The 24,357-nt window shown below is 49.2% G+C and overlaps 1 protein-coding gene across 1 annotated transcript in view; it reads left to right on the top strand.

The window, feature by feature from the left end:
- Positions 1-20,729, top strand: part of LOC131269761 (paired box protein Pax-6-like) — a 44,795-nt gene extending 24,066 nt beyond the window's left edge. The window contains exons 3-6 of the mRNA XM_058272276.1: positions 4,124-4,264; positions 18,896-19,186; positions 19,299-19,483; positions 19,791-20,729. Of these exons, the coding sequence (XP_058128259.1) occupies positions 4,124-4,264; positions 18,896-19,186; positions 19,299-19,483; positions 19,791-20,729 (1,556 nt within the window). The remainder of the gene's footprint in view (positions 1-4,123; positions 4,265-18,895; positions 19,187-19,298; positions 19,484-19,790) is intronic.
- The last annotated feature ends 3,628 nt before the right edge of the window (positions 20,730-24,357 follow it).

The following is a 24,357-nucleotide window of genomic DNA, read 5'->3' as shown; positions in this document are numbered from 1 at the left end:
CCACTTGGGACTCACAGATGTCCTGGGCGTCACCTGCCCTACCGGAAGGACTGCCCGGGATATCGGTGACAATCGGTGGTCAAGGTGGGAGTTTTCTCCTCGATGGATCAGCTCGGAGTAATTGAAAGTTGACGCAGGTGGACTAATTGGAGTTATGAGGCATAACGAGGGCTTGCTACCGGAACAAGCGTCGCGTTGGGAAGTTGTAATTTACCTTCGGTGACATTCATCCCATCGATCGGGCATCGTTGACATCTTCATTAACAACCCTCGGCTTCGGGTCAGTAGCTGAAATGAGTGTTCTCGGCCGGCATTATGCTGCTGACAAGCGCTAGTTCCACCTGTCCATCAAGTCGGGAAACTCCGGAGGGAAAAATAAAACGAATCGTGGTTCTGCCCGATGCACATTGTATGCAAATCCCGTGGGCAAATCACGGGGGGTTCGTCACTTCCGTCCCGGCCCTTCTCCGGGTGCGAGCTGTCGAAATGCAACACCACAACTTCATCGGTGATCGGTGGCACCGGCGGGACCGTCGTCATCGTCGTCGATTGGCGGTTGCGGAGTCCGCAACCGTAAATCAAACCGGAACGCGGGTGACATCGGATCCGCCCCGGGAGTGACAGGGCTCTAATAAATATTCATAGGCCACTTGTGTGATAACCGATATGTAATTCGGACATCACGACCGACTTTGCGGCCTCGGCTCGTGCCTTAGGCCTTTCTCGACGGACGATCGATGGATGGACCACCGTCGACGAAGCCGATGTCCCACCATCCATCACTTCTTGGGACTATTTGGGATTCGGTTCGTGCTTTCGGAGAGATGTTAATGTGTGGTTTTATCTGACGAAACCGCACTCGATCGTAATTGAGTACATTCCGTGCCGTTGTTCGGCATGCATTACGAAACCGTCCGTTCTGTTTCGTTCCCAATGACACATCCACCGGTCCACATCCGGCCCAAGAGGAGGCATCCGCTTCAATGGATCAATCCCAAAACACGAGTCAAATTATTTCCTCCTCCCGGAGCTGAAGCACAAACAAACGAACTTCTCTACTCGTCGATCTATTCATGACGGAAAATTGAAGCCTACGGTTGACTACCGACGTGCTCAAAGAGTTGGACACGCGATCATTTTGATTTACGTCCGTGTTTGCCTAAAGCCACCGCACGAACTGTGTGTTATTAACATTTGAATAGGAAAGATGGAACGAATGGGTCAAATGTAGCCTTTTGATTTTACTGTGAACCCCGTTTAATTGACTTTGTTGATAATTATAGTCCGGAGATTGGGGAGTACACCGTTGAACTTACCAGAGGACCTTTACCTTGAGGCGTTAACTGAAATCAAACTCTATTTTTGTCTAATTTCTCCGAACTAGGTTCTTTTGAAGATGTCTTTCGTGAGTATTGTTCATTAATCTCAAGTCCCGTTCCATTGAGTCATCCACTGGAAGTTGGAGTAGGAACATCAAAGAGATTCCCGATCGAGCTGGAAGTAGTTAGAATTAGATTTTTGGCACTCATCCCGAGACGGGACTTCCTGCATTGTGACGCCAATAAATCCCGCCCCAAAGAGCTCTGGCTGTGGCGAATCTGCGGCCACAAACCGGAAGCTCCAGCTGCCGACAACCCGTTCCATGTCGCAGTCGGTAGCGCACCTCCCGCCGAGTTAACAACCTGCGTTCGAGCCGAAGTGTGAGCGCGCGCGAACTAGTCTGCGGCATTTCCCATTCGATCGGGCTCTGATTTGTGGAAGTACCGCATCGCCGGGGAAAAAAAACAACCCATTCCATGCCGGCCATCGCAATCGACCGATCGATTACTGAACTCGTTGATTTGCGCCCCGGTGCGTTCCGGGGCAATTTGTTCATTCGCTTCGGACCGCGGCGCAAAACGGATCGTTGTGATGCTGGGTGGTCCCGGGCTCCGGCACACGATTCGGGCGCGAGCCTGTTCACCATTTCAACGACCTCTGGCTCGCCGGGAGCCTTCTTAACCGGTCGGCTCCTCCCCGCTGATTCCGGGCTGTCGATAGGCCTGATCGGGCTGTGTTGGCAAGTGTTAAAACTCCAAATGGACCTCCGGTTGGGAGTTCCGCCCTCCTGCTGCGTTGTACTCCATTGCGACTTCAGGCAATTCATTTAAGCAACCCCAAAGCTAGCTCAATGCCTCGTTTTTCTTAACTTCGGAGTGTTTCTTAAAAGGTACCTTAACTCTGGAGGTTCACCACAAATAAAACGGCTGTTCCCCCTATGTTCGAGACAAAACGCACCGACGACTGACAAACTCCTCCGGGACATTAAAATGCTATAAATCATCATTTTGTACGAGTTCCTGGTCTTCCTATGCGTACCACCTTTTTCTCTTATGCGACCAAGTAGTCAATTAATTAGATTAAACATTGGAATCGTTCGTCGGGCGATGAGAGAAGAGAACATAAGGGAAGGGAGAAGATGTGCACTGTTGTGTTGGGTTTGTTGCGGGAACGGGCGCAACATATTTTGCCAGGCTTATAAATATGTAAGCTCATGTTTTTGCCTGTGGGAAAACGGTTGTCCGCCAAGCGGTAGTGGTTCCATGCCGTAGTTGTCGTGCTGGAGCACGGAAAAGGAGAGAACAACCGGTAGCTGACGCCAAACCCGCTCGGAGTCCCCCCCGCTAGATCAAGGGCTCGGAGATGCGAACGAGATTCGAACCATCAATCGAACCCGTTTACGATCGAAGCTCATCAGGAAGATCGGACGCGATTACCTTGGGAAGACGATTCGCAATAAAACAGTGCGCGTAGAACAAGCGAAACGCATGTTATCTAATGACGCGGATCGCCGCGTCAGTCTAGGGGATGACCGTGCAGGACGTAATGTAGACTTCTGCAGTCTGTGCCGACGTCTTCGGTGCCACCGTCATGCTCTTCAGTACTGATCCACCGCGCCATCAAACGCCGCTGGACCTTTGCTTCCGAGCTCGCCGGTGGGTCGGCAGATGGGAAGGAACAGACCGCACAGACATCCCGAACGTCTGCAGGAACCAGCCAAGAATGAATACAGGAAGCCGGAAGGCATATATTTTGAGTCTCCACGCTTTGCCGTTCGTTCGCTCTAGGAAGGGAAGCTCAGTCGTCTGGTCGGATCGAACGATCATGCGAACCCTGGCCCCCTCGTTTTTTTGCCAGAGATCGGTTGAGGATGATAAAAATTTACGCCATGACCACCCGGGAACGGAACACTTGCCGTGGCGGTGGTGCTTCCGATGCACTCGGGATCCTCCCTTCGGACGGGGAGCTCTATTTATTGCACACATCAGCACATCTGGCCACCCGCAAGGCTCTGCTGAAATTATATGTCATCGGAAGCGATCGGGGCCGCCCCAAAATTTGCTACCCCGCGATGCCAAACTCCGACACGGCAACGCCCCGTTTTGAAGAAGCTCCACACAGGGTGAAGTCAGTTATCCGCTCCTATATGCTTCCTTCCTCGGAAGATGTCATTCTCTGATCCTCCTGAGTGGCTTCCTGGAGCGCAATGTTTCATCCGTATCCCCGGGGAAGCGCAACGGAGCTGGCGTTCGGTAATTAATTAGGACTCATTCGCGCAATCGCTGGGTGGAGTTGAGCTTATGTTTTCGCAAAACGCCCTCCTCGGCGCGGTGTGTCATAACGGAAGGCTCCGGGATCGCTTGGGGCGCTGTTGTGTCCTGGAATTACGGTTGCCTCTCACATTTCATCGACCCAAAATACGCTGATTTAAAATCAATGCTTACCTCCCGAGGGTTTCCGGTGGAGAATAGTAGAATCGGATAAGGAAGGAGATTGTGACGGGAGTAAGAATAAGCTCGGTTGGAAGGTAAAGGTTTGGTTCAGAATACTCCAGAATAGCTCCAGAAGATGAACATGAGTTTGGGTTTTGTTGGAAAATATATCTAGAGCGTATGCATTCCTAAAATAACACACTTCAAGGCCTCTTCTGAACGACAACATTACACTCTATCACTTTCCTACGTAACCGCATATGCAAATTATGTTCTTTCAATGATCCCATCACATGCCTTCCAACCTTATCCACCGTTGCTCAGCAGTTTCATTTTCCGTTTTTCCCTCCTTTTCCCCCCGTTTCGCGCAGGTACTTTACGACCGCCGGGTCTGATCGGGGGCTCCAAGCCGAAGGTGGCCACGCCGGCCGTCGTCTCCAAGATCGAGCAGTACAAACGTGAAAACCCGACCATCTTCGCGTGGGAAATCCGAGAGCGCCTCATCTCCGAAGGTAAGTCGGTGTCGATTCTCCCCCGGGTTCGGAGTACGTGGAATCAATTGAGTCAATTTAGTGTCGTCGGCAAGGTTCGTCAAAATCCCGGCTGCGTATGTGTGTGGGCAGCAACTCTGACGAGTGAAAAGCTTCGGTCCGAGACCGCGGGTGTTCCCGCAGGACAATACATTGTACCCGCGCAAACGGATGACTTCCGGAAGGCAGGAAAATTTGATCCTATCCGATTGGTGGTTCTGGTTCTAATCTCGCTCAATCAATCTGCTGCTGCGCGGGCTCATTGGGGGCCAATAAATATGCAACCTCCTTTGGCGTTCGAAAGGAGCTCCAGTCCAGGAGGGTTTATTGTTGCAAACCAGCGGCGGGGAGAAGTTTAATCATCCTTCAATCAAAAGCCAACCTAACCCAGCGCGACAGACGAGATCGGCTTTCCCTTGTTTGCGGCTTCGTTGATCGTCTGGCCGGTGTCTGGTCGCATGATGATGCGAAAAGAAAAGCTTGAGTAGTTGGTCCGCACTCCAGGATGATATGCAAATCGAACCGGGCACGCACGCCGGAATAAGCTGCACGTCCGCAAGGGGAACTCTGGAAGCCTCCTGGAAGTTGATGTTGATGACGCTTAATGATCCGGGATGTGAGCGCACTGTTTTGGGTCGGAATTGCAGTCTTCTCGCGCTTCAAACTCCAACCCTGCAAACTCAGACCGGACCCCTCTTAATCCTGCAAGCGAGTGGAAGAGTGATTGTGATCATCCCATCCCATTCGGCGGAACGCTAACCACAGCTAACTCTGCTGCTCCGGTATCGGGGTTTCACAAAAAAGGGGGAAAGCCTACAAGATGTTAAGCCCGCCGGGGAGGCTGGCGATCGAAGGCAAATGATAAACGATTGATTTATTGAATGAATACGGGTTTGATTTAACACATTTTCCTCGGACCGGGACTCGGTGTTTTGCGGTGTTTCTTCTCGCCGCCACCGCCGCGTTGTTGTGATTAGTCCTCCACAATAAAAAAAATGCACGGTGGAAGATCCAGGCTGTGTGATAGGGGTAGTAGCCTCAAGAAAGCTGCTGGCTTTCATGTGCGAAAAGTAATTACGGCTCAAAGGATCAGGGAAAAACGAACCGGCCACCAGGGTTGTGAATTGCGGAGCATGATGTGGTTATTCAACGCTCTGACTAGGAAGTGATTGGTCAAGCATTAAAGCACCGGTAATGGTTGATTGAAGCGCAGGTAATTTGTCTTGAGAGAGGGAGAGAAACCGCAGTCATCAATAAGATTCCGCTCATGATGCCAAAACATTTGCCACATTCAATAAATGATTTATGGCATTGCAATGAGCATTACTTTATTATGCTTTATGAGAAGATAATAATCAAATACGTTGCAACTTTACTACAAATCATTTAATTTTGGATTCAAACATCATTCACTTATCAGAACGTATAAGAACTATGTTCTGTGAAAACTAGAGTTGTGTAAATCTGATTCAGATTCATGAATCTGAGTTAATTTCTGCCTTATAAGGGATTCATGAATCTTTCGTCGAGAGATTCATGAATTCTGAATACACACCAACTGATGAAAAGTCACCAGCCAAAAATGGGTTGAGGAACCCCTGTTTGTTTTTGTTTTGGTCGCAGTCTCTACGACTATGAAAGAATCGGGGAGATTCGTGACAGATCCATGAAAGATTAATGAAGATTCATTTAGGTTTCGAAAGATTCATTAAGCTTTTAAGATTCGAATCCGCAAAGATTCATGAATCCATCTGAATGAATCTTAGGTGAAAGATTCATATAAATGAATCTCTCTAAAAGATTCATTAAGCACAACACTAGTGAAAACCTGTTGCAACAAAGTTCTTATCGTGCCTTGAGCAATCATTTCTTCCCCATATAGCACCAAGCAGGTTGCATAAAATAGAAATACATTCCTTCGCTGATGAGGATGATGCATGATTTTGGAACATTCCGTGTGGTGTACATTGTCTGATTACGGTACAATCATAAATAATTCCTACCGACAGCTTCACCTTGAAGGCGACCCAAAGGCGAAAAATTAGTTCCTGACTGGCTTGGAAGTGTGTTAATAAAATGTAAGCAAAAAAGAAAACCTCTAACCAAACGAAACGGCACAAAGACGAAAAAGGGTAATCTTATCCAGCGTAACCATGTTCAACATTCGAATCGGGACCAGAATCGGCCTCTAGCGAGGCAGCGAGTGGCGCCGTTGTAGGGACATTAATTTATTCTTTCCGTTCACCATTCATCTCCGCCAATGCGGGGTTCCGATTCAAGTGCACGGCGTGATTGGCGAGAAAAGAAGAGAGGCTTGAGGAGCGAAGAGGCGAGCCTGTTGGGTCATGGTGGAAGGAAGTTTGTTGATTCCCACCTGAATGCCACATGAATGATCTATTTTTCGAGCTTCAAGGAGCTAGTTAGGCACGGCAAGGAAAGCTCACTGGGATGAAGCGTTGAAGTTGGATAAATACCTCCGTAAGAGGTGCGCAGTTGACCTGATCCACTTGATCGCGCCCGAGTGGAGCTGAGTGCGCACTTCAGCCTCGAATCCAGTGCACTGGAACGGGTCCAACGGGGTGGACCTGGGTAACGCAAAGTAGCTCGCAGAGGAGTTGGAAATGCTGATCAATGCTCTCTCACCCTCGAGTGCTCGCTGAGCTGATCTGACTTCCTTACGGTTTTGTGAAAACAGTTTCGAACAGTCCCATGACGCTGGAGGGATATATCAAAATATCATTCAATCCGTCAATGGACTGCTGATGCCCGCGAGAAGCCACTTACCCACCCAGGTGCTTCTAAAGCGACACATCCCAAATCTCCACAGGTCGTGGTTCACTTTCTCATCGCTTTTTAACAAACCTATCACTGATGGGGTCCTGGTTGTTTATACAACATCCCCAAAATAGACCCGGAAAATGGACTGCCTGTACTTTGCCAAACTGTGCTTTCCCTAAAGCAAGCCCACACTCGTGTGTTGGATCGATCGAACGGACCGAGCTTGCAACCGCGAAATAATTACGCACACGACGAGTCCAAAGGAGAAGCTCGATTGATTTGATCGACGGCTCCATCTTCAAACCGATCATCACCATCGTCATCATCACCATCACGGTCCGGCTCTCCGGTTTGGTGATCGATTATTGTTTGCCTTCCGAAAATATGCTGCCGTTGCGGTGGTGGTGGGCGCAGGCACGACCGTGTTCGAGCCACGAAGTCTCAAGAGGCCTCCGTCAGCTTCTCGAAGCGTCCAAAAGCAAACAGGCCGGAGGCGTTGACTGGTCGTGCGCAATTCACGCCATTCCGGATCGTTGTGCTGTGCGCGATCACTTCCGTGAACTACTATTTAATCTCCCCGGCGGGGGGAGGTTGGGGAGTGCGAGGGAGTGGCAATTGATCTTAATTCGGAATCATTTTCGATACTGGTATTATGTAAATAGTTTCCATCAACATCTCTGCTCTGGTGGCTTGTTATTAGGGAGCAGGCGGCCGCCGGGATTTCCGATTCGTTCGTGTTGAGGCGTGCTTTTTCTGACAGTGCACACCTTAGTAGGCGATGAAATGGTTTACAGTCAAACCGGCGGGTTTTGCAAGTAAATACTGATGAAAGGAAGCTTAAGAAATGGATAAGGATTCACGAACTTTTCAAATTAATGCCAAAGAAAGGATCACTGATATCGATTTCAAAGCAAAAAGGAAATCTTAAGAAAGAAATCACATCAATTGGCGTATCTCCTACGGCACAGATATTGACCTCACTGCATTTCTGCGACTTATATTATCTGTACGTTGCTCCATCGTCGTCGTGAGCAACATTCCAGCAAGTTAATTAAGAGGAGAAATACTGAAGAGAAAAAGTGGGGACATATCTTGATCCGGTAACATGTTCCGGAGGACGTAAGATGTGTCTGCACAGACTATCTATCGTATCGTGACTTCGAAGATCGTCTGCTTACCATTTGCCGATGAGAGATTTCTATATCCGCATCGATGAGAAAAGGTCTCAAGGAAACAAATAGAAAGAATAACGTACACACTTACTTCAACACTAGTAAAATTAAGTGAAGAATCAAAGACTTAAGTTTCATTCTTCAAATTCTTCTTCTTCTGTAGTTAAAACGATCCTTTTCCTATCCGCCAAATAGGGTAGAGATGAAAATTGCACCTAAATGGAAATCTGGTTCAGGTTCTTTGCTCTTCAACTCTTTTAACATGCCAGAATGAACGAGCGCACGATGGAAACATCAATCTGCGTACCACGTTCCTTCGTGGTGGATTATCCAACCGTTTGAATGCAAGACGTGTGGAAGGAGAACAGCTTGTTCCTTCCTCTACCACCAAATTTCCCTACCACTTACCCCCGCAAACACCCGCGATTAAAGGTGTAAAAACCGATACCGCAAAGCGGCGAACCGCGCTCGTCTTAATCTGATAGCTAAATCTTCCCAGACCGCCGTGGCTTACTCACATGACAGTCACGTTTCACCACACGACCACATTGCCACCTTCCTCTCCCCCCATTTTCGAAGTCCTCGGTGTTCAGGCCACGAACAAGATTTTCAACGCGACAGCTTCATCCATCCATCCGCAGGCTCTCTTTGTCTCTCTCCCTCACGGTGGATATGCACGTGCACACATCATCCTCCCCTCCTCCTTCCCTTCCCCTTGGGGACATATGCGCGCGTATGTGTGCGATTGGAAGGTGCCCGATGTCTAAACAGACCGTTTATTATAATGAGATTTAATTCTCACATTTGTCACAATTTTACATGCATTAGCGAAGGAGCGTTCCGGAGCGAGGAGGAAAAGCGGTTCGTGGTTGGGAAAAATCTCCGCTCGGATCCCACGAACTTTGCGCGCCAGGCCAGAGTCGGAGGTAGCGACCGATTGTAACGCAATCTGCACCTCCATCGTGGACTCGAGCACCCGAGGCGACAATGAGAGATAAACCGGGGAAATAAAGCTGCAAAATACGGAACGGTCGCCCCGGCCGGAAAAGGCCGGCAGAATGTTTTTCCCAGGCCCAGACGGGGCCTTGTTTTTCCTACTGCAGCCGCGTTTATCGAACGCCGATTATCTTGGCTTCGGGGGTGCCATATTTCTTGAGCGAGAAAAATTGACTTCCACCACCGAACGGTGCATTTCTAGTTTTTCGATACTCAGGTGCCTTAACGTGGTGGCTTCAAAGCAGCAGCCGGTTTCATTTATCCTCTTTCCACCGGATGGATGGGAGCCTTTTCCCTCGCGGGCACTGGTAGCCGTTTTTCCACCCGGGACCGATTTATGACTTATCGCGTAAATTCGCACGGTGATTTATGCGTACCGAAAAAGTGAAGGCATTGGTAAGCACCAGATTGGCAGATGAGGCTTAATGTGTGCCCTCCCATACGCACCGGCACTTGCTTCGGTCGGCTCTGATCCGTTTGATATGATGCTCCTTGGCAAAGGTGAGTTATGATGGGCAGGTTGAGTGATTGACGCACGAAAGGAAGCACGTTGCTGGTGAATGATTTTCCTTGCGTGCCTCGGAGAGAATGCCTCTGTTCTGCTCGGACGAAAATTTGGCGATAATATCGAATTCTGCAACGGATGCGTGTCGTTTTGAGGATGATATATTTGAAGCTCACCCTAATGACTCGGCCCCCCGAAACGACACCCGGGGACGTGTCAATGTTCATTGCTGTTGCCGGTGAAATAAATTACCCTACACCGGCACATCAATCGTTCGCTTTGTTCGGCACTCTCCCGATCGATCTGACCCAGGCAGCGCGAACAATTTCCCATTTCCGTAATCAATATTAATCATTGTCATAACACCGACAGCTCGGTTCTGGTGTATAAAAATAACTCACCTAACCCGGCCGTTTGAAGCCGGGCTCGTAATCTTTGACCGAACTCCAAAGATCATTACTCACCCAAAGGGTCAACACTGTGCACAAGTGCCCCCCCACCGGAGGGGGTCGTGAGGTGTGGAAAATGGGGTATAATTGAAATGCTTCCACCGGTCAAAAGTCGACCAAAAAAGCGCAGTTACAACCATCGGTCAGGAGTTTAACCGACGCGACATGAGGTGATGGTTCCAATCGGACAAGCAACACCGTGCTCCGAACAAATGTCGATCTGTTCCAATGTCGATATAATTGAATTCCGAAGCACTCGGAAGTGTGCCTTCCGACAAAAGGCTCCCGCCGGTTCGGGGCTGAAACATGAACGCCGGGGTGGTTTAATTTTATTAACCCGAAAAGCCCGCTCCAATCCCGCAACATTTGCTAGGTGCTTCGATCCCTTTCGGTAGTTCGGACCACTCGTGGGGGTCCATAATTTGAGGGTAATCATAGCCAAGACTCCCCGAGGAGAGAAAACCGTTTCGCCTCTTCGTGTACACAAACATCCAACGGATCGAAGCGTAGCAATAATCAAATTAATGAAACCCCTCCAATCAAGCTTTAAATTAAAGCATCCACCAGCGGGAGCGTCCGCGGTGCTTCCATTAAATATTTTTTTGTCTTATCAAATAGTCCACTTTGTTAATTTTCCCAAAATTAAATTCACGCAACAGCAGAAACAACGCGGGTTTCGGAAACGCCCCCGGGGACCAGCGTAATTGTGCATGATTTCATCGATATCTGGCGGTACGATCAGAGTACCCAGTTCTTGGCTGGAGTTTAGAAAACCTAGGCTTCTAGAACGACTTCTAGAAAGGGCCCGACAGGCCGCTCTGACAGGCGACCCACAGGTGCGCACGCAATAACTCTCCTCCATCAAACGGTTATGGCAATTTTGATTTTCAAACCCAACCAGCGGCGAATAAAAAGTCGTTCCATCAGATCGCGGAATGGATTAAGTCCACTCGGCACTCGGTGAAACGGCATCCTGCAAGCGCACCTGTACTTGGTTATCTATCGAGAGGTCCGAGACGGGCCTGTCCTCCAAAGCCGAGGGTCCATTTGCAGCCCGGCGTGTTACCAAACCGGCGGTTTCGCAGTGGGCGCAGATGGAGTGGATTTAAATTTCAAATTTCCCCTCACCGGGACACACACGACATTAATGAGCGCCGTGGTAACAGGTAATATCAATTAAAGCAAATCACAAATGGTGCCCCCGGAGCGCGCGAGTGCACGAGGGTGTGTGTGTGTGGGCCGCGATGCAGTACGCCGGGGCTTCTGTGAGCTGGTTTTGTCGGAATTAAGATTTTACTGCGATGTAAATCATAACTCCAGGTTGGGTAAGTTAATTATAGGTTCCTTTATACGTGTGCAAGCAAAGTCAATCACTGGGACTGACTTTTGAAGGCGATCCCTGAGTCTTAAGAGTTTTAGAGGATTAAGCTAGAAAACAAGTTCTGAATTATTGGTAATATTAACAACCATATGAAATAATGACGCCTTGTTTGGAATTGATTTCAACTTATACTTAGACTTGAACTTATACTCAGATGTCAAACTCAGATTTCCATTTGTTGAGGAGATAGCTCAGAAGATGTTGCAAATTAAAGGATTTAATTTCATAATCTGAATTAAGATTTTACTGCGGTGTAAATCGTAACTCCAGGTTGAGTAATTTAATAATGGGTTCCTTTGTACGGGCGCAAGCTATGGGACTGAATTTTAAAGGCGATCCCTGGGTTAAGAAATAGATAATTAAGCTAGAAAACAAGTTCTGGATCATTGGTAATATTAACACCCATATGAAATAATGATGCCTTGTTTGGAAATTGATTTCAACACCTTCTTGAACTTATACTCAGATTTCAAACCCAGATTTCCATTTCTTGCGGAGATAGCTCAGACGATGTTTTCAAATTAAAGGATTTAATTTCATAATCTGAATTAGCATTCCCACGACCACCATTAACGTTAGGCGGCAGCTCAGCAAACGGTCCGACGTTCATTCGCTTTTCGTTTGCAAAACGGCCGCCGCCATATGGATGGGGAAACTTAAGGAAATCAATCAATTCCAAATTGACCATCAAATTAACCCGAAGCTGCTGAAGGAACTCGGGCAAGAGCAGAAAATGTCACCCAATCAATGCGCCCCGGATACTTCGGGATACACGAACGGAGCCGTTCCGCCCGTTTGCTTCACAAATGGCGCTGATAGAGTGAGCCATTAAAATCCAAAGTGTCCCTATCGATATCGTGACATCGGAGGTAAGCGGCTGAAGACAAAACATTTAGAAAAAAAAAATGGCCGATTGGGAAAGCCGAGCGATTCGGACGTGCTCCCACGAGGAAGGTGACAATATTCATAAGGAAAGGCGGTGAATCGGATAGTTCTCTAATTAGTGGCCTACCCCTTATCCCACAGGATGGCCATTGCTTGGGAAAACTCATTATACGTCACAGAGGGCGCTTGGTCGCGATGGCGCAGATTTTTTTTTTATCGAATCTAAGTCGTTCCATCATCTCGTGCTCGTTTCGGAAAGTGTGCGAAAAGACAAAGCCCAAACGGACCCCCGTAATCTACTTCGCCCGGCTAATATCCACGATTCATCTAGTCGCGCGGGCCTGCCAGAAGGTTCCAATCTCTTTGGCTATAAAGATCGCTTATCGCTTTACGGTCGCCGCTAGACCACTGTCGCCGGACTTCGAAATGGTCGTCACCGAGAGTCGGCTAGAGATTTATTGCCTCACCACGCTCGCTTTGCTGCTCCGGAACGGAATGTGCTCCTCCGCGCAGGACATGTTCGGTCTAGTGTTGTGTCGTGGAGGCTGCAATTGCACTTTCTTCTACCGCACGCGTAAAGATCGTGAGGGAAACGTTAGACACGGAAACGGTCACGATCGGAATGAGAAGGGAAGGAAAAGGAAACCATCCTCCACAACCAGCTGCATCGAAGATTGGAACGCATGAGTTCCCGGTGACTTTTGGGAGCGGCTAGAAAAATATATTTCGAAATGATTCGATTATTTCTCCACACACACAGAGTGATTCGATTTGGAGATCGTAAAAAAGCCACTGCTTGCCCCAGCTTTTTTATACAATCATCATCTGATAATGGAGTTTAGTGGTCGTAAAAAAGGTGAGTGTCAAAAATCGAACTCGCTCATCGCGACCGAATCGAGCTCACTCCGGGGCGTCTTGGTTGTCGGTAATGTCCACGGGATGCGGGAATTTTCGATTCGAATGACAATATTTCTGAGCCGATCGGTTTGGGTCGTAAAAATTTGATAGCACATTCCTTCGCGGTTGATACGAAGCGACTCGACCGTTTGGAAGTGTATACAAAACGTAGTCTTTTGCAATGTCCTAAAGTGCTTTTTAAATAACGCTCGGAAGTTCATCATGTGTAGATTATGCCTAAAGGATTGTCTCTCAATTAGAAGGACACCGACTTTCAATGAAGCTTATAAGCTTGATAAGAAATAATAGTGTTTAAAATAGAGAGCTCAAACGAGCGATGTCATCACCTTGAATATGGTTCTCGATCTTCACGCCACACTTACTAATCCCGCGTGCCGGAGCTTGACCGGTTTTCTTGTTCAAGTTTGTGTCAATCGATTAAAACACAAAAGCGGACCAGAAAAGAAATAACATCGATTTTGGCATCCGTCTCCACCGCACCGTGCTCCGCCCTTCTTCTGCCAGCAAACAACAACAAACTCAATAATAGCAACGAGAAGGAGGAAAAACAAGGCTGGAGGAATATCGATCGCGAGCCGATCGTAAAAGTTTCAATTTTTACGACCACTAGATCCATAAAATCTCTAATAAAGCACTGAATTAATTACGGTGAGCCGAAGGTAAGGGAGATATTGTTAACTCCAGCTCGAGACCAAAGGGGAAAGAAACGAAGATCTACTTAACCGGTTGTTTGTGGTCCTCCGACCGCTCGGGATTCCACACACACACACACCCCTTCGAATCTACCAGGAATCCCCTAGCCTTTGGCACCAAATCGTCGTCCGGGAAATTGATTAAACGCTCAAACCGTGGCAACTCGGGCACATGTTTTCTTCGCAAAGCATGAAAACAACTGGCAACACTGTCGTCCGGCGAGCGCTGGAATGCGCCTACACAGCCAGGCAAGGCGGAGGGCAAATGGGGGACATAAATTAATTAACAAATGACTTTATTGCACCGAGCGGACATGAGTGGTCTCGTGTGGAATCCTTCCTCCACCTAGTTGTGCGTTCTTCGAACCCGGTGCGAGGTGTTTTCAGGCCGATTTCAGGTGCAGCATTAGTTGGTATAGTTTACATCTCATAGCCTCCTACTTACCCTGCTGGGTTGTTGTTTGGGAGCCTAATATTCGCAACAAAGTTGCACTTTATAATCCAACAAACAGGGAGATTTTATTTCAAGGACTTTCAATTGTTTGTATCTCTGATCCCTTGCTATTTGTGTTCGAGGTTCACATAGCCAAACATCTATTTCCGGTGAAATTCCCCGCGAGGGATAATGCGCGTCATTGCCACCGTTATTTCTCTCTCTCTCTCTGTTCAGGATAATTATCTATTTCCTGCCAACCGTTCTGTCCACGCGGATATTCATCGAATCTAATCAAAATGAAACCGCACTCACAAGAAAAAAAGAATCCCGAATCATGACGCTTCCATAGAAGCGCTCACCTTTTGGGGTATTCCAATCATGAAAAAAAAACGGGACAAAGGGAAGGCAAACCCAACGAACGCACGAACGAACGGCCGAACGAACGTGAAGATTTGAAAAGTCGGTGAAATTCAGCTGTCAGTTATCATCATTTGCCGTGCCGTCGTAGATGGAATCTCTCAAACAGACCGACGTCTCCGCGATCGGCGATTTTTGATTTCGAGAATTATTATTCCTCCTCCTCCCTCTCACGCACACCACCCCCGCAGGCGGGGTTTCGGGTACGATTATTTGGAATGGATTAATTACACATTGGGGTTGGATAAACGGATTCCCGACTTCCAGAGCTTTTCCCGCCACAGTGAGGCAGCTACCAGCAGCGCGTCAACCATTACGGGGCGATTACGGCCCGGGCGCACTTCCTAACGCGCTCGGGGTTGGTTGTGGATGAGGAACGGGCCGAGCGTACGGCTCACAGGGGTTCGAATTCAATAACTACAATGGCCGGACAGGCGTCCGAAGAAAAGGGAGAACCTCGCTTTTCATCGATCTCCTCCCGAGCCGCACAAGAAAGGGGTACAGAAAAGGGGCACCCAAATGAGTTGCTCCTTGGCAAAGCGGGTCGTGTTCGTGTGGAGTGTATGTGGATCAATGCCCGAGGATGGGCAACGAGAGCGGGGGGAAAAACTTAATCAATAACACAACAATAACAATATTTTGATGATAATACTTCCACTTCAGAGCGATAAACTATTATTACGCGATCGCTCAAGCATCTCCCGGCGCGAACTGCGATCGAAAGGCGAAGGAAGGGCCCGGTACGCCTTCCCGAAAGTGAGGTTGTGTTTTCCCCTCGGGTCCGGTCCAGACAGACTGTCGGTGCCCGCGGGTGCGGATCGGATGATTGATGGTTAAATGTTACCTTTCGGTGTTGGTGTTCCGAAAAATTCAACGAATATCTTTCACCTCGAGCTCGCGCGAAGGGAAAGGATGGGCTGAGTCCGCAAAGGTATGCGCCTCACATCGAAAGGCGTCAATTGCTCATCGAACGTTTGTGGCTTCTGAGCGTTTTTTCGATAGACCGGCGGTGGTGAGTTCGAACAACTACGCGCTAGAGGTCTAGGGGCCTCCTTCGAAGACTGGAAGAGCCTACCGTGACTCAGCAATGGAGGCGGTAAAGAAGCTACGGCGCGCACCGAATGGTTGCGATCGCAAGCTAGAGACCTAGGATCATGACTAAACGTGCCCGGTTGTCGATGGTATCGCAGGCACACGGGAACACGGGAACTCCGGCCGGTGAACATGTTAGACAACAATCGCAAATCATCACCCCGGTAACTGATCCCTGATGGTTGGGAGTTCTAGGACTGGCGCACCACGCAGAGGCCAAAGCACAGCGGGCTCTGTCGTTCCCGATCGGGTGTTAATTGGACGATGGAATGGGCCAGATAACGCTGATCATTAACTTCAGTCCCGAATTTGCACCCAAAAAGAACCGAAGCTCGATCGGTCCATCAGCGCTGAGGACACAAACCATCCTACCTTAGCTCCAAAAAGTAAGCTTCCGAAAATGGGTCCCGTGGATTCCGACCGATCAAGTGACAGATCGTCCCGTATAGGCACAAATCACTTCGCACGCAACAAGCCCACTCGAATATCTTCATCGACCACGGAGTCGTTGGTCACGGAATTTATGCTGCGTCTACTTGCTCCGGAATTAATTAGTCCCCGGGTACGAATGGTGCCTCCACCAAAAACTAAAGCCTCCCCTTCGATGGAACCTTCGAAGACAGTCTCCTGAATAGCGAACCATAAGCGACCGGTCGCGTGTTGAAACCAGTCTGCTTCCACGACGACCGTATCCGAAGGAATTAACGAGGGTTCGCGGGATTCTGTGGAGGAGTGTGTGAGTGAGGGGCGAAATTACCATACCTTCGCTCAGTCAGTATCGCGGGTTGCTCGGATCGATGGTGGTGAATGTACTGTCGGATGTACCCTTTCGCACATTCCGATGACTCAGCGTTGCACTGAAAGCGTTACAGTGCAATTCGCATGCTTGTCCACAACACCAGAGAAACAAATCAGTTTCCAGAACATTCTGGAGCAACTGTTGTTTTGAATGAACGTTGTTGGTTGCTCAAATATTACGCAATACACGTTGTGAATCCGATGGGAACCATGTGATAACCTTGAGACACGTCGATCACAGACTTCACAAAAAAACTAATCTGCACACAACTGTTCAAACAAAACACACACATGACTAGCACACAAGTCTATCCGTGAATAAAGCCATGTGCTTCCGTGCGAAATCGGTGGTAAAGACTCCAATCGAATCGAGGTTCCCCAATCTCTCGATGGTTTCGGATCACTTCGTTGGTTCGGTGAAAAAGTCTTCACCGGGATGTTGAGCTCCTTGTAGGGTTTTTTTTATCCCTTCTTTACCCTTCTTCAACCCTACGTGGAGCCTACACACAGGCGAGTCAACCACAAAACCACGACGTACGGAAGTTTGCGGCCAACGAAGAATATGAAGTCCAAAACGGGCGAAATGAAAGAATGTGTTAAAAGTGCCATATTATAATCACGTGCCCACTGATTCGGATAATACTTAGAAAAATATCTTAATACCCGGAGCCCACGGTTGGCTCGGTTACCCAAAAGAACAGCCCAACTGCTCGGTGGTGAGGAACGCAGAACACGCCAATCTTAGGTTATCCCCCGTGTGTATCCCGTTTTCTCTTTTTTTTGTTGTGTTTGCTTAATTAAAGGATGGTGTTCTAAAGATACCTATGCCAGTTCTCTTCGGGCATTTGCACACAGCTGCTCCAGGCTTTTAAGATGTGTATTTTCGTCGATCGTCGACTACCGGTTTGGAGCAAGGTTCAGGTGCTCTTTAGGGTTCAGTACTTCCCGAATTAGTTCTACGGGCAATTCTCAGAAAATGTGGACGCTATCGGCCGAGTCAGACGCGTTCCGGAGACGATTGAATCCTAATTTGATGTGTAAAATTCCGTGTTTACATTCAGATATACTCGAGCCTTTCCTTCCTTTCATCTGCTCCTTCGTCGATGTCGGGGTGTTTTTCTTTTTTTTTTGTCGCTTACGCCCAACGAGACCTGCCTTTCCTTTTTGGTTCCTTTCAAACTCGAGCGAACCGAACGCACACCCTCTGTTCGTCCGCTCATCGTTGACGGTTTTCTAATTGAAGGGCATTTAAGTTGATCTCCCATGGGGCTCGAGAGCATCGGCAGGGCTTCCTGCGGTGCAGTAGCAACCGGGATCACCATGGGACGCACTCGAAACCAACCGGAAAGGCACGGGAGAGAGTTCCTCCGAGAGCGATTTTGGGGGATTTAATTTTCCTGCCTCTGCGTTTCGATAATCGCCTGTTTGGGTCGGTCAGGTCCGGTGTGGTTGGACCACCGGTTGGGCCAGTCAGCTCGTTTGATTGGATTGTTGCGTCCCGTTTTGGATGGTTATGATACCAAACTGTCACGGGGCGCGGGATGAAGTCTTCACCCGGTTGAAAGGTTTCCAGCGAGGTTGGACACTTGAAGAGTGGAATAAATCTCCAATCCGGCGTGGAACGACACGGCGCATGGTGGCAAACCAGCCGTTTCGCGTGGCCATTGGCCATGTGAAATCGATCTCCAGGCATACCGGCCACAGCACTGCGGGAGATAAATTCTTAAGCTCTAGTTCTCGGTAATTCTCGATTGAAAATTGAAATCTCAACGGCCACCTGACAGGCTTCGCTTATGGGAGGAGAACGGGAGGATGGTCCTCCAAAAGCGTCACGCCGGTCAATCCATCCGACGAGTGCGGAATGTTAACGCACTGTAGCTGTGACCAACCATGACTGGTTTTTTGTTAGACTCTCCTTCCCCCGAAAAGCCCGAATCTGACAGCCTCGAGAGCCAATTGTGACAGCGGGTTTTGACTTCCGTCGAAAGGACTCTGATCGGCCGTTTAAAGGATTAAAGTTCCAGCACGATGAAGACATCAGGGATGAAGTCTTTCTAGTCTAATTTTCGTGTTGCTTCTCTTCGGTTTTTCTAGGTGTCTGCACGAATGCTACCGCCCCTTCAGTGTCGTCCATCAACCGAATCCTGCGCAATCGAGCCGCGGAACGGGCGGCTGCCGAGTTTGCCCGAGCCGCCGGCTATGGTCTCTACCCACCACCACCGTACGGTGGGTTTCCGTGGCCTACACCGACGCATCTGTGGTCACCGGGGCAGGGTCTACCGAACATGTCGCAGCCGGGAGGCAGCACCACCCCAGGGACGATCGGATCTCCCGGTTCCGGCTCCCATGAGACTCTTGGATCTCCCGATGGTAATCGATTAATCGGTGGGTATTTCTATGTTCCAAAAATTTGCCAGACTTATACCCTTATAGAACTTGACGAAGAATGTGTCTAACGTTGTTTGTGATGTGCTTTATAAACCTTTATGTGCGACAGACATCGAAGGCGAAGACTCCAACAGTTTGGACGGTGATCAACCAAAGTTTAGACGTAATCGCACCACCTTCAGCCCGGAGCAGCTCGAGGAGCTCGAGAAGGAGTTCGACAAGTCGCACTATCCGTGTGTCAGTACCCGCGAACGACTTGCGTCCCGTACCTCCCTCAGCGAAGCGCGCGTTCAGGTAACTATCGTAGGACCAGGATAGAAAAGTTTCCTTCACCTCTTTCGGAGTTCGTTGTTTGCGTGCGGAGTGCTCCATTTGCCGTGGAGGAGTTTGCGATTGAGTCGTCATTCGTTGCGATTTGCATTCCGGCTTCAGTTCACCCTCGTTTTTGTCTAACATTACCTGGAAGTCATACCGTGACGCCCGGTGACAGCTCTATCGCGCTCCCTCAGCACCCCCGCACGCGTCCGAATGAAATGGGGAAAACTTTTCGCGCTTAGCTATAAGTGTTTGAGCCTAATATACTTATAACTTGAACTACTAGGTTTGGTTTTCCAACAGACGGGCGAAATGGCGACGTCATCAAAGAATGAATCTTTTAAAAAGGTCCAGTTCGCCGACCACCCGAGCGGCTGCGGCGGCGGGAACGGCGGCAAGTTCCGCTTTCACCCCTGGCTCCCCGCCGCCGCCGCCGCTGCAGCAGCCGCCGCAGCCGCCAACCGGATCGCAGCCGCCAACGGCCACTTCCCAGCAGCCGCCGGCGGCGGCCCCAGTGCCTTCATCCGGTTCACCGGGAGTTCCCCACCCCGCTCACCATCTTCCCCCGCATCCGGGGCCACCGCACCACCACCACCACCACCACCTGTCGCACCTGCACCACCCTCCGCACCACCATGCGCACCCGTTCCATCCGCACCACCATGCGCTCTCTCATCCGCACTCTCACCAGCCGCCTCCACCGCCGCCGCCGGCGCCGGGCTCCTCCGATCACCACCATCACGCGGCGGCCCACCTGCACCCCAATCCCTCCACCTCGCCGGCGTCGGCAGCGGCGGCGGCGGCCGCACTGGGAGCCCAGGCAGCGGCGGCAGTGGCGGCGGCCCAAGCGGCGTCATTAGTCACAGCATCAACTCCATTATTAATGGGCGGTGAGCACAGTGCGTTCCGGTCGCTCGTGCCCACCTCGGCCGCCGCCCTCTTCGCCGGCCTTTCGCGCTCCTACGCCGCGCCCTCGGCGGCCTCCTCCAACCCGGACTCCGTCAGCCCCGCTCCGACCGACGACTCGGACGAGGAGATCAACGTACACGACGACGACTCGAACGACGAGTATGAACCGACCGGCGGCAACCACCGCACCAACGGCGACGACCGGCGGCGCCGTCGGCGTCGCTCAAGCTCGGCCACCGGTGGCAGCGTGTCGGCCACGTCCTCTTCCGGCCCGGCCCCACTCCAACTAACCAAACACGAACGCACGCAACAGTAGGGAAACCCTTCAACGGACGCAGCCATGATTGCGCCTCACGCTGCGGCAAAATGGCACCCGGCGCCCACTCACACACTAACACCCTCGAAGGATTCGGGTGGTGGAGGAGGAAGAGGAGGTGTCGATTTCAATCACCCTCGCTCGTGTGTGTGTGTGCGATGGAAAATGGCGTAATACGGGGTAGTACAAGGGCACGACAACAAAATGGGAAGCCCCTTATAATTGAACCCGTCGGTGGTACGTTGTTCGGAAGGACGTCTGGGCGAGGCCTGTGCAGGAAACGAACAGGGAAAATCGAGCGCACAAATGAGGGCAAGCGAAATGTTCAACACGTGCGTACGCAAGCGATCGCAATCGAATCTCTCCCCCTTCCTTCGAAGTGAGAAAGAGTGGTTGTTTTGGTCCCCCCGCGCGCGCGGGTCGATTACCGTCCACTCTGACCGTCCCCATTGGCGGCGGCCATTACGGCGCGTGCAACGGCCGCTCCGGCTGTCCCGCTTGTGCAAATGCAAATTAATCAATGTCGCGAGGCGAGGACAAGGCGAGCACGCAACGAGCCGGTGACAACGACGAAATGACGAATGGCAGGGCGACACCGAGGCGTAATACGATAATCAATTTTCCTCACACACTCTCTCTTGAGCCCCCCCCCCCCCCCCCCCCCCCCCGCGGTCCTGGTCGTGGTCGTTTGATGTGAATCTCTCGTTCCCGGTTTTATTTTTCCCTTCTCCCCCATTTCATTATTGAATTATCGAGGCTTATGGAAAGCGAGGTTTCAACGAATCGAAGGGACATTCAACAGGGGTTTAGTGTTCCCATATTAGGTGGCTAATGTACTCCGAACGTTCACTAGGATGTTCAAATGAGAAATGAGAGCAAACTGAAATGAACAACTCTATCAATTCAATCAAATTAAAACCACAAAACATTAGGTCGAACTTATCGTCAGTATATCGCACCGCTAGAATAATTGTGCGCACCATTTTCTTTGACTGATTCTTGAACGCAATTTTCCGGGGGGTTGAACGATGGTAGGACAAAGAGGAGGAGTGAACTCACGGAGAGGCAAACAAACAAAATACCTGTTATGTGATTAAGTAAGCATGTGAAGTGTATGTACATAGAGCAACGGTTGGAAGGATTCAATCCCGTCGAATATTACAAAGTAATTTAAATCAATTCTATCCTTATCCCTATCTCGCCTTTCCTTCAGCATCTGATATGTAACTACTAACTCAACTTCAACGCAACCTTTATCTCCTTACTAGTGGTAATGTTAGAGATAGTGAATAATGAAAGCTAGACTAATTCCGACTGCCCAGTGCAAATAATCGACGGTCTTAAGGCACGTGCTAATTTATGAATAGTTTTAAAATGCGTCGCTAGATAATGTTCCGCGGAAAGGCAATTTATTTTGATTGAAATATAATGAAAATGAAATGAAAACAAAAAAAACGGTTCGGTGTCTATCAATTACTTTGGACGATGACTATGAATTATTTGTTTCAGGCTGCAAATGGTCAAGTATGAAAAAGCAACAAGAAACAGTTGGTTGCGAAATATAAAGAACACATCACGAATCGGTGAGGTCGTCTCCTGCTGGTGTTGGTAATAGCCTTAATCAAATGTACAATAAAACCCCGTAACAAATGGGGCCAAATTAGTGGCGTGCAGTTCGCGATCGGTGGCGGACTAGTTTGACCGGTGGCAAAAATGGCGCAATCAAACGGCAAGGCCAACCAAAGTCATGGCTTTATCACGAGTGTTTCAAACGATAAAAAATAAAAACAGACACTTCAGCAATGTGTGCACCAAAGACCTTCTCGTAGCCATACTTTCGAAGAGAGATTTGCATAATATTCATGCGTTACTTCAAACCACGGACAATGATTGCAATCGTCAGCAAAGAGTGCATTTTGTTTGACTATCGAATCGGAGTCAAAACCTTTCGCCAGGCCAGTTCTTTTAACACCTTAATTTTCGCTCTCCCCCCGGTAATGATCGTGTTTGGCGATCAACACCTTCGGGAGGGACAAAGAGATAACGGCTCGCACTTTAATTTCCCCCGAAACACTGCACGAAGTAAACCCAGCCAAATTCTCACTCAATCGGGACACGAATAGTCTGAAAGATTTGGTTGGAAATTGCCGAGGCAAAACCGAAGTTGCCACGACAAAAACGAAAAATGGAGGCCCCTTTCGGGGCCCTCCCTCTTTTTTTCTTCTCTTCCTTCTACACATTTTCATGTCTCGAGCTGTTACGCGGAATTGAACCGCGTTGTTTCCACTCCGGTCTCTGCGCACCCACCGCAAGACCGTCGCTCTTTGTTGAGAACGGTGCGCTAAAGGCCCAATATATATCTAGTGTGTAGTCGTTTGTATGGACTGTATGGGAATGCATCGGTATACGCTCAACCCGCTCTAGCCATTTAAACCTCTCGCGGAGCGAATTCATATGGCCACCGCGAGAGGCTTTTGCTCTTCATTTAGCGATCGCTTGCGCTGCGTACGTATGAATGAATGACCGCTCGCGCTGGGTATACCCGTACGGGTAACCGTACGTCCGTATTCGACCGCGCTGGGCATTCGACTGGTCAACGATGGCTCGCGCTGGGTTTTCGATCGCTCGCGCTGGGTCTTGGAAGACCCGATCGCGCAGGGCATTTAAACTTCGTATCGTATTGCATTGCGCATGCGCACTTTGATGCACAAACCTCGATTTTTAGGGGTGTGCACACGTCGTCTGCGCGTTCTTCGGGCGCGGCTAACGCGCAGACGAGGTGTGCGGATTAGCTTCGGCAAAATCCGAAAAAAACTACTGCAGCGAGAGTGAGCAGCAATATACTGCTTTCCTTTGCAACCGTACAGGAGGCAAGGTAAATTTGGAATATTTACGCATACTACCTTATAAGTAACGTACATCCCTAGATGCACATCTTTGGTTTTTCTTTAATTGTTTGACCATGAAGGAAATTTAATCATTTTGGTTGCTGTTTTCTCATGAAGAACTACAATGTCGGACACAAGTTGTACACCACATCCATTTCTCATTTTTGAGCCTCTGTATTTCCCATTGCACGGCTTATCGTGCATATTTCATTAAATTTCGTCAAAGCCGCTTAGCAAAAGGTAAAGGTAAAGGTCCTACACTCTAACCCGTAAAGCAGTCCTAGATCATGATATACAAACTGTGCCGACGGGTAGCTCAAATCGTAGGTCATATAGCTTGTTCCGGAGCTGTCTCACATATGCCATACCTTGAGTTCATCACTGAACAGCACATTTCGCTAATGGACTACACCTTAGTGAGCAAATTCAAGCCGAGCCTGGCAATGCTGCACGCTGAGCTTCGACTGTTGCTAGAAGGAAGCTGCTTGATCCGGTAACCTCTGACCGATGTTCTCAGTGACGGACAACTGCAGTTCTATTATGACTCGCGCAGCTGAGGAATATGGTTCCATTCTATGATCAATGCTGTCTTCTGAGTATTATAAGCAACACTACGTTGGGATTCAAGAAATACAAATTTTATGTCATGTAAATCTTTTGTCTAAAACTGTTGCAGTCTCAAGAACAAACGTTTTATAGCTAGGACATTTTAAAGAGCTAACGAAAATAGGCGCTCTTAT

This window comes from Anopheles coustani, chromosome 3 (genome assembly GCF_943734705.1).
Source record: "Anopheles coustani chromosome 3, idAnoCousDA_361_x.2, whole genome shotgun sequence".
NCBI classification, from domain to species: Eukaryota; Metazoa; Arthropoda; class Insecta; order Diptera; family Culicidae; genus Anopheles; species Anopheles coustani.
The sequence above is the reverse complement of the archived record's forward strand: the minus strand, read 5'-3'. Positions and strand labels throughout refer to the sequence as shown.